This window comes from Vigna unguiculata, chromosome 9 (genome assembly GCF_004118075.2).
Source record: "Vigna unguiculata cultivar IT97K-499-35 chromosome 9, ASM411807v1, whole genome shotgun sequence".
In the NCBI taxonomy this organism is placed as follows: Eukaryota; Viridiplantae; Streptophyta; class Magnoliopsida; order Fabales; family Fabaceae; genus Vigna; species Vigna unguiculata.
The window spans coordinates 38109545-38119172 of NC_040287.1; the positions used below are offsets into that span (position 1 = coordinate 38109545).

Sequence of the window (9628 nt, forward strand, 5' to 3'; positions counted from 1 at the left end):
TATTCTCTCCGTGTTTATTTGTAAAACTCTAAAATGTAGTGATGCTTATCTTTTAACAAAAAACTCACTGCCTAATATTTCTTCCCTTACATATCTTTTGATTAAAATATCCCTATTCAATTTAATGAGAGGTGGTATTAGCAAAAATATTAGCAATAATAAGTTTGGATTCTGTATTAATTTTTTTTTATGTTGTTCGTCTTTAAGATATAATTAGATATAGTGATGGTCATTAATTTAAATTTTTTAAATATATTAAAATTATTTTAAAATATCAAAATAATATATTTTTAATACGCATAGAACAACATAAAAAAACTCAACAGACAAAAATTGGATTAGAACAACATAAAAAGATTCAAGAGAAAAAAATTGGACTAGAGAATGATAAGTATTAATAATTGTGATTATTTAATAAAGGGTTAGTTAAATTTTAATTGTTATAATTTTAAGTATTTTTTATTGATAGAATTTATTTTGAGTGTTCAATCATTGTTTACATGTTTTTATAAAATTGAGCATTTTTAATTGAGTTCATATAAATTTTGTTTTGTTAATGTATAATTTTTTATTTATTTCTAATTAAATATTTATCGTTTCATTTTGTCGTCAAGTAAAATAATATGATTGTTTGATTTTAAATTTTTAAGGACAATATCACAGATTTAGATCACAAGAAAAAAAGTTGTTTCCAATCTTGGTTATCTATATTGTTCTATATTTCTACATGGTCGGTAGGTTTAATTTTTGTTCGATTATTTAATTTAAGAAAATGAAAGGATGTCATAAAAATAATTACAATTCCATAATTTCCGATTTATGGTATTATATGCTTGAGATTTAAATAATTTTGTCATCCAGTTGAAAAAAATTGAAGATTTTGAATGCCTATAAAAACATTTGTTTAAAATATTACTTTAATTAAAAATATTAAAAGTTATGAGAAACTTAAAATCTAATTATAATATTTGTTTTCTTTAGACACACATAATTAGTAATGATGATATAAAATAACAATCATATTATCTCAATTAACTACAAAGTTAAATTAAAAAAACTTAATTAAGAAAATTAAATTAAAAAATAATTAAGAAAATATAAGCTTTTGTACAGTGAAATAATAAATTTTGAGGTTACTTTTCATTTTTTATAAAATATATAATTGGTTAGTACTATTCTCAAAATTGCATTATACAACTAAATATTAAGTGAATGATATTTTTATACTCTTAAGTTATGTTTGTTTAGTGACTTAGTTTTCTTTCATCCTCTCGATGAACAATTGTATCGGAGTGAACAATGATATTAGAGTGAAAAAACATGTTAAAATGTTGCTTAATTATTAAAATTAGAAATGTCAAACGGGTTTACTCATCACGAGTCAGGTTAAAAATTAACGAGTTTAACTCAGCTCATTTTGTAATGAGCTATAAATTTTGCAACTCGGCTCAATCTACTACGGATTGATGGGTTAAGTAGGTTAGCTCACCAATCCACATAAAAAAATATTTATTTATTTTTAATTATTTAAATATTTAAATAAAATTTTAAACAACCCATGAGATGACAATCACAGTAAAATCGAGAACTAATGTCTTCATCATGCTCACACCAATATATGATGAATTGTTTCCAAGAAAGTGTCCAAGAAAACATGACTAATATTACACATTTTCTGTTATGCTATTCAACAAAATATAAATGAAAAAACTACACATTTTTGTTATGCTAATTTAGAAAAATTTATTTGTAAGACCATTGCTTAAGTAATATACTATTAAGATTATAATTAAAGATTAAAATATCAACATATATAACTTGACAATAAAATTAATTAAACATTTAAATTATTCAAATATTATTGAATAACATTATAGCATTTAAAAATATGAAATTGTGAACCTATATAATTAAGAATAGTAAATAATTAAAAAAAAATTAAAAAAAAATGTAAAAAAATGTTGGTGGGTTAAATGAATCAACCCAACTTTAATCCAGTTCAAACCTGTTTAACCTGTAGTTTAAGTGAGCCGGATTGAATTCAATTTATTTTTGAAAAAGCTGAATTTTTTTCAATCTAATTCAATTCAAATTTGTGATGAGTTGGATTGACTCATGTTTAAAACGCATTATGACATTTCTCATTAAAATAACTTTTTTATTCAAGAATTGCATTTTCATGTTTATTATATTTAATATTAAATTCGTAATAATGTTCTAATTTTAACAATTAAAATATTTTAATAACCTATTAAACTGATTACCTCATTCACAATTTTTCATAAACTTTTATCTAACTTTTTTTTAATATTTTACAATTTTTTCTTAGTTTAACTTTCAACTTTTTTTTCAAATCTTAATGTCTTAAATTGATTTTTATAAGAAAAGTAATACTTTAACAAAGTATTTTTTTAATAAAATTTGACAAATTATTTAGTTAAACAAAAGTACTACTTTTTATTATATTTTAATTAAAAAATAAAAAATTAATCTATTTTAATTTTATTATTCAAATTTTATCAAGTTTGTCAGATAATTTTTTTATAGCAACTCTTTTTATTGAGGTGATTATTTTAATAATAAAAAATACGATGGATATGTTTGTAATTAAATATGAGAAAAATATTAAAACAATAGACAATAGACATAAGAGTTGTAATGTCGGTGTAGAAGAAGTAACGGTTGTCGTACTGTCAACATCCTTGAGATAATCAGAAGATGAAAGTGGAAGACCTAAGTACCCTCTCTGCATTCAAAGAATGAAAACCAAAACAAGGACGAACGAATGTGGAATGTATGTAATGAATGTTCCAAATTCCAACAACCAAAACACTAAAATCCAAATTAACCACCTAAATCCAGCTCCTCAGTGCCAAACGCGCTTCCCCCATTGTCGTTTCTCTCACCCTCACTTTCACGCACTTTCCTTCTCCCAGCTCACACCCTGCACAATCACATGCCAACTTATGTTTCTACACAACCCATTTTTCTCCAATGTTCTTGTTTTAGTAATTTTTTTTTCTCTGTTTCTTTCACCTGATTTACTGCTCTTGCGGATTAGTAAGCAGGTGGCTATGTTATTTGTTAGAATTGCGCGAAAGTTGGAAGATTGGCTTATCCTGAACGAAGCACGAAGAAAGGCAAGTGACGATAACCATTTTACGTTTCTCCTTATAAACTAAACAAAATAATGTTATTGAATCCAATGAAGCTTATTTATGATTGCGACATAAAATATTTGAGGTTAACGACACTATCCTAAAAAAGTTGCATTGTTTGGTAACTTTTTCAAGGATGTGTACTGAATAAACCTCATATTTTGTCTTAATTAACCTGTTGAAGGAGTAATATTTTAAAATAGAAAGGGGGAGTGTGAAACCACACCACACCACACCACAGCATGGACCCCTCCGAAATCCTAGGATGTTCAATCGGATCTCCCTTACATGGGACCAACAAATCCTGGTTTTTAGTTTCTAATTTTTGCATTGCCCTTTGACTGAGACCCTCTTCCCTCGCTACAGTGGTGTCCCTCTTCTCTTCTTTGTTTGCTCCACAGTGAGAGAGAGAAGATTCCCAGAAACAGAAAGGGTCCCCCATCACTGCACCGTTTCACCAACCAATATACATCCATACATATATCTCTCTTGTTTCTTCAGGTTCCGTGTGGACCCTCTTCATTCTTCAAATGTCTCACTTTTCACGCTTTCTCACTTATCTCAATTAATGATTGTTCTAATTGTTAATTAACCTGCATTAATATCTCCTTTTCTTCTCTTGAAGTCATGGTTTTGTTGTGGCCTCCTCAATCGCCTTATATACATGCCATTGCCGCTGCCTAGCTTCTCTCAGTTCTTCATTGCCTACATTGCTGCATTTCTGTGTCTTCTGAACTGTGAGCACCCCTTTTACATTACTCCTCTTTCATAATCTTCATCTTTTTCTTTAAATCCACGTTACATTTTACCTAAGCCTGATTTTATGTAAATATTTACCTGTTTAATTTTATGATCAAGAATCCTGTTTGATTTCATGCTGTATTGTTTATCTTCGCTTGAAACAATTTTAGATACCTTTTGCCTTCAATTAAAATTTTATGATGGGCCTTTTTTTAAAATAGAAATATTTTACACATAAGTCATGTCACTGTGAGTGTGTTTTGGAAAGTTTACCTTTTTAGTTTCAATTGGTTTTGTATATAAAATAAGCTGAAATGTTTGTACATTTGCTGAAATTTAGTAAAAAAGTTCTTTTCTGAAAAATAAGTTTAAAATTGACTATGATTATAATCTGCTATAACAATAATCAATCATATAATTTATTATCCATTATTGAAATAATCTAGATTTTATAGTTTCCCAAACACATTCTTCTTATTCAATTTTAGTTCTGAATAATTTTGCAACCACCGACCCAAAATGTCTGTAAAGTTGTTTGTAATAAATAATTGACATTCTGCTTATCCCACCGCCAAGTACTAGCTGATCATCATCGATCATGAGATGTTCATATGTTGTGTGTAATCTTTGACTGGTCCTTGATTTCCTAGATTACCATAAAAAACAAGGAATGGGTTCCAAAGATTTCCTATATTTTAAAATGTGGTTTTTGTGGTGTACACACGCGGCAACTGAAAAGATGCATTTTCATCACATGTATCCAACTATTGGCTGCGATTTCTTTAAGTGTCAATTTCGTCCTTTCTTTATTGTTTTGCTGTGTCTTTGATTCCATTATCTATGTCTCATTCCCTCCTTTCTTCTTATTTAAGTGCATGCTAATTGACTTCACCAGCCAAAAAGTTCATCCCATTACATCACACTTGGTAGTATCTTCAAGTGCAATCAGTTTTCTAAAAGTTGTCAATTGGTATATCTAATCTGTGCTGTGCATAGTTTTCTCCATCAGCAGTGAAAAAACATGGAAGCACCATTTAAGGGAATAATTGAAGATTTCAAGGGAAGATATCAATGCTATAAACAAGATTGGATTTGTGATATCTGTTCTGGTCCAAGGTAACTCTTCTCTCCTTTGGGGAACACATTGCAGACTTGGGATTTTCTTTTCCTTTTCTATAATGTCATGTATTTATCAACAAAATTTTGATTCATGCTTCTTTGGCAGCACATGGGCTCCAACTTTCTACATATTCTTTGCCTCTGCCCTCCCTGTTATTGTTTTTGGACAGCAACTTCACAGGGATACTGGTAAAACAATCTCTTTCTATCAACACTCAAATATTTGAGCAAATAGCTATTGTCATTTGGTGGATACCAAATCATGGTTGATGTTTCTATTAGTGAGCTTCCATATGGTGTTTTTTGACAGATGGAACTATGGGCATAGTGGAAACAATGGCATCTACTGCTATTTGTGGAATTATCCACTCAATATTTGGTGGCCAACCTTTGTTGATTTTAGGAGTTGCTGAACCCACTGTCATAATGTACACTTACTTGTTCAGTATTTGCCAAAAAACCCCTGGACTGGGTAGAGAGCTCTTTATGGCTGTGCTTAGTTGGTACGGCATTTTACATTATGATTCTGTTTCTGCATTTTCACATTTCCTGAATCATCTGCATTACTGATTTGTCTAACTTCAATGCTGACCTGTGCTGCAGGGTTTGTGTTTGGACGGGAATCTTCCTGGTGGTGCTTGCAGTTTTTAATGCTTGCTCAATCATCTCAAGGTTTACAAGAATTGCTGGGGAGTTATTTGGCATGCTCATAACTGTTCTTTTCTTTCAAGAGGCTATAAAGGTATTGCTTTCTCTCCTAGCAAAATAGATTGTAAATTTGGTACCGCAGAACTCAACATGACAGTTATTTAAACTTGAATTGAACCACAGGGATTGATAGAGGAGTTCAACACAGTCAAGGACGAAGATCCTTCTGCAGAGGAATTTCAATTCCAGTGGCTGTATACAAATGGATTACTTGCAATCATTTTCGGTTTTGGATTACTTTTCACTGCCCTAGTAAGCAGAAGAGCAAGATCGTGGAGATATGGAACAGGTAAATGATGCATGATATCTTGCAAGATAGAGCTTGATTTACCGTGTCATTATTTGTTTCTTATTCTGGCATCCAACGCAGGGTGGCTACGAGGACTTATAGCAGATTATGGGATTCCATTGATGGTAGTGTTATGGACTGCACTATCTTATGCTGTACCAAAAAAAGTTCCAGATGGCGTTCCTAGAAGGCTTGTTTCTCCTCTACCCTGGGAACCTAAATCACTCTATCACTGGACAGTTGTGAAGGTAGGTACCCTTATACGTTGTGTACAACTTTTCCCAACCAAAGTGCATTCTTTTGAAACAGAATTATTAGATCCGTTGTTGGCTTAGGTTGCTATGCAAAATACATTGTTTTTATGTTTCTGTTGATTCTGTCCATGCCATATATGCGTGCTGCTGTTAGGTTAGACGTTAGTGTTCATCATTGTGAACAGAAATCAGTGATGATTTGAATTTAGGTGTCCAAACATCCATCTAACAGTTACTGCAAAATGCAGGATATGTGGAAGGTACCCCCATCTTATGTATTTGGGTCAACTGTTCCAGCTCTGATGATAGCAGGCTTATACTTTTTTGATCACAGTGTAGCTTCGCAGATGGCACAACAGAAAAAATTTAACCTTCAAAAACCAACAGCCTACCACTATGATGTTTTCCTGCTTGGAATAATGGTTTGTTAATTTGTCTCTGATACCCTTCTTAGAACTTGGCCTTGTGCTATTCCATGTTGATGAAGTTGCTCACACCTTCATTTTCTCAGACTCTGATTTGTGGGTTCCTTGGCCTTCCTCCTTCAAATGGAGTCCTTCCACAGTCCCCCATGCATACAAAGAGTTTAGCAGTTCTGAGGAAGAAGGTAAGCATCATCTATTGCCTCAGAATTCCTGGTTCTTAATCATTAATGATCTAAAATTTAAAATTGTAGAAATAATAAATTATACATAACTCTCATGGAATAGTTATTTAATATACAATTTATTTTAAATATTTATTAAAATGTAGTAATAAATTTATGTAATAATGTTTGAAAAAAAAAACTTATGTAAACAATACATGTATCTTGATATGTTTAAAAAAAAAATTTATGTAAACATTTATTTTCAATTATATTACAAAATCAAAATTGGAATTATACTTAACTTTTTTTAAAATTTATTTACACTCAAATTATTTTATATTTTGTTGCTTCTACCAAATCAAATTAAAATTAATCTCAACATTTTTAATTAATTATTTTAAATTACTTTCTCTATTATAATTTTTATTTTAAATTTTTTCTGTCTTTTTAAAAAAATTTAAAAAGAAACGAAAAATAAGTCAAGATTCTACTCTCCATATACAGGACTAGTATAAAAATCAAAGTATCACATCTATTTGAAATGGCATGTCGAAAGAGTGATAAGAATGTTTTGAAATTGGTGCAGGTTAAAGAGTCGGAGACTTCAAAGCAAGCTGTAACGAAATCTAGGAACAATGATGATCCAGAAGCAAGTTTGGAGGAGAAACACAAAGATGAATATCTACCAGTCGAGGTTCATGAGCAAAGAGTGACCAACCTTTTGCAGTCTCTCCTGGTCGGTCTCTCAATCCTAGCCATGCCTGTAATCAGAGAGATACCAACCTCTGTTCTATGGGGATATTTTGCTTACATGGCAATTGATAGTCTCCCAGGAAATCAGTTCTGGGAAAGGATATTGCTCCTCTTCATCACCCCAAGCCGCCGTTACAAGTAAGTATATCACCTTCTGTAAACTATTTTCTCTGCATAATGTTTTGAATTTGGGAGATTAATGATCATGGCTATCAAAATTTTCTTTCCTTTCTGATGATAATACTTGTTTCCCAATAAGAAAAACCAATAATATAACACCAGGTTGCACCATTATGATTAAGAAATGGACTTTAAGTCTAACTCAACTCCTACATAAAGTCGCTTTATCTTTAGTTGATGTAGCATTCCCAAAAGTGACATTCACATTTACATTTTCACCAATAATATATCACCAGGTTGCACCATTACGGTTAAGAATTGAACTTTAGACCTAACTCAACCCTGACTTATAATATAAATTGCTTTATCTCTAGTTGATGTGACATCTCCAACAATTACATTCACATTTACATTTTCACCAAGCATTTTCATTACTGTAAGAAGCTAATGTTGTATTTTGTCATGGGCAGAATTTTTGAAGGTTCTCATGCCTCTTTTGTGGAAGATGTACCATTCAAGACCATAGCTACATTTACACTCTTACAGTTAGGATATTTTTTAATATGTTACGGGGTGACTTGGATTCCTTATGTTGGAGTACTGTTCCCTGTACCATTCTTCCTTCTCATATTCATAAGAGAACGCGTGCTTCCAAAGATATTCAAGCCTAACCATCTCGAAGAACTAGATGCTTCTGGGTACGAGGAAATTGTTGGAGCTCCACCTGCTTTGAAAATGGTACGGGTGATCTTTGAATTCTAGTAATTTGTTTGTATATTCCAAGGTTTTCAGCTTATAGGACCTGAAAAATCTTTTTATCAGGATATGGAGCAAGATACTGATACTGTAGGAAGCGAAGAGGACTTCTGCGATGCAGAGATATTAGATGAGATGACAACCCACAGGGGAGAGTTGAAACTGATAACTACCAGCAGAAATCATAGCTTCAGTGATGACAGACACATTCACGTAAATGACTTTTATAGAATCTTTAAGGTTTCGATTTACTGTACTTGTCTAGTATTTACTGTGTTTGTGTGGTGGACTTGCACAGGTTTGTCCTAGAGATGCTGTCTGAAGATGGAGAAAGGGTTTGATATAATAGTGTTCCTCAAGATAGTAGTTTTGTAGTCAGTTAAGGTTGAATATGATCTTCTGTGGAACAAGAAAGGATTCAATCAGTGATAACTGAAAGAGATGAAATGCAGAAGGAAAGAGAAATTGATAAAAATCCAATTGAACTTTGAAACATGCTTTCAAAATTGGCCGAAAAACACGGTGAAATGTTGAGATCAAAGGATAAATTTCCTCCTAGGTTGGCTACAAAGTTCACAAAAAATAAGAGTCAAGTTGGGAGGGGAAAAACAAAGGGAAAACAAGGAAATAAGAAAACTCAATTGTTATAGTTATTTTTATACTTCTATAGATAGATATCATTAGAACATTTTTTTAGCTTTAGTTAACACCAATTCTTTGATAGGGTATATTAGAGTTTGTAAGCATAATTTTTTGTTTGTAACATTCAACCACAAACAAAGGAAAAGAATCTGGTTTTACTTTTTAGACAGTAAACATACATGTATACCTTGGGAACAAAATTATAGAAGAATGATTCTTTTTATGTCCTTATACATTAATCCCATTTTTTATTGTTGCAGTTGTAACATACTTAAATTTGATTATATGATACAAAAATTAACTCTTATTACTTTCACTAAGTGACTGTCTTGTCTTGAAGAAAAATATAGGTAAATAAGTGGGAAAAAATAAACAAATAAGTGGAGGGCTATATATTAGTTTTTGTACAAAGTTTGAAAATCCACTTATTATTTTTTATTATCCAAAAGGATGCATTTCTTATGTACCACAAGTTTGATTATAAGTTACAAAAATCAAC

At 31.1% G+C, this 9628-nt stretch overlaps 1 protein-coding gene across 5 annotated transcripts; it reads left to right on the forward strand.

The window, feature by feature from the left end:
* Positions 1-3710: 3710 nt before the first annotated feature.
* LOC114162294 (boron transporter 4-like) lies at positions 3711-9360 on the forward strand. Of its 5 annotated transcripts, XM_028046132.1 has the most exons (13): positions 3739-3895; positions 4772-5015; positions 5125-5207; positions 5329-5521; positions 5622-5760; positions 5850-6015; positions 6097-6263; positions 6518-6691; positions 6781-6876; positions 7445-7749; positions 8202-8469; positions 8554-8700; positions 8786-9360. In XM_028046132.1, the coding sequence occupies exons 2-13, from the start codon at positions 4921-4923 to the stop codon at positions 8807-8809; spliced, it is 1857 nt and encodes a 618-aa protein (XP_027901933.1). In that variant the 5' UTR covers positions 3739-3895; positions 4772-4920; the 3' UTR covers positions 8810-9360. The 5 variants fall into 5 exon arrangements, with proteins under 5 accessions (XP_027901928.1, XP_027901927.1, XP_027901929.1 ...); XM_028046127.1 differs by having other exon boundaries at positions 3711-3895; positions 4896-5015; positions 8554-9360; XM_028046126.1 differs by having other exon boundaries at positions 3737-3895; positions 8554-9360.
* The last annotated feature ends 268 nt before the right edge of the window (positions 9361-9628 follow it).

Excerpts from the sequence above, each read along its gene's own strand:
- LOC114162294 (XM_028046127.1), top strand. The coding sequence starts at position 4,921 with ATGGAAGCACCATTTAAGGGAATAATTGAAGATTTCAAGGGAAGATAT. Across the intron at positions 5,208-5,328 it reads GCAACTTCACAGGGATACTG|ATGGAACTATGGGCATAGTG; the intron begins GTAAAACAATCT and ends GTTTTTTGACAG. Across the intron at positions 6,877-7,444 it reads TAGCAGTTCTGAGGAAGAAG|GTTAAAGAGTCGGAGACTTC; the intron begins GTAAGCATCATC and ends AAATTGGTGCAG.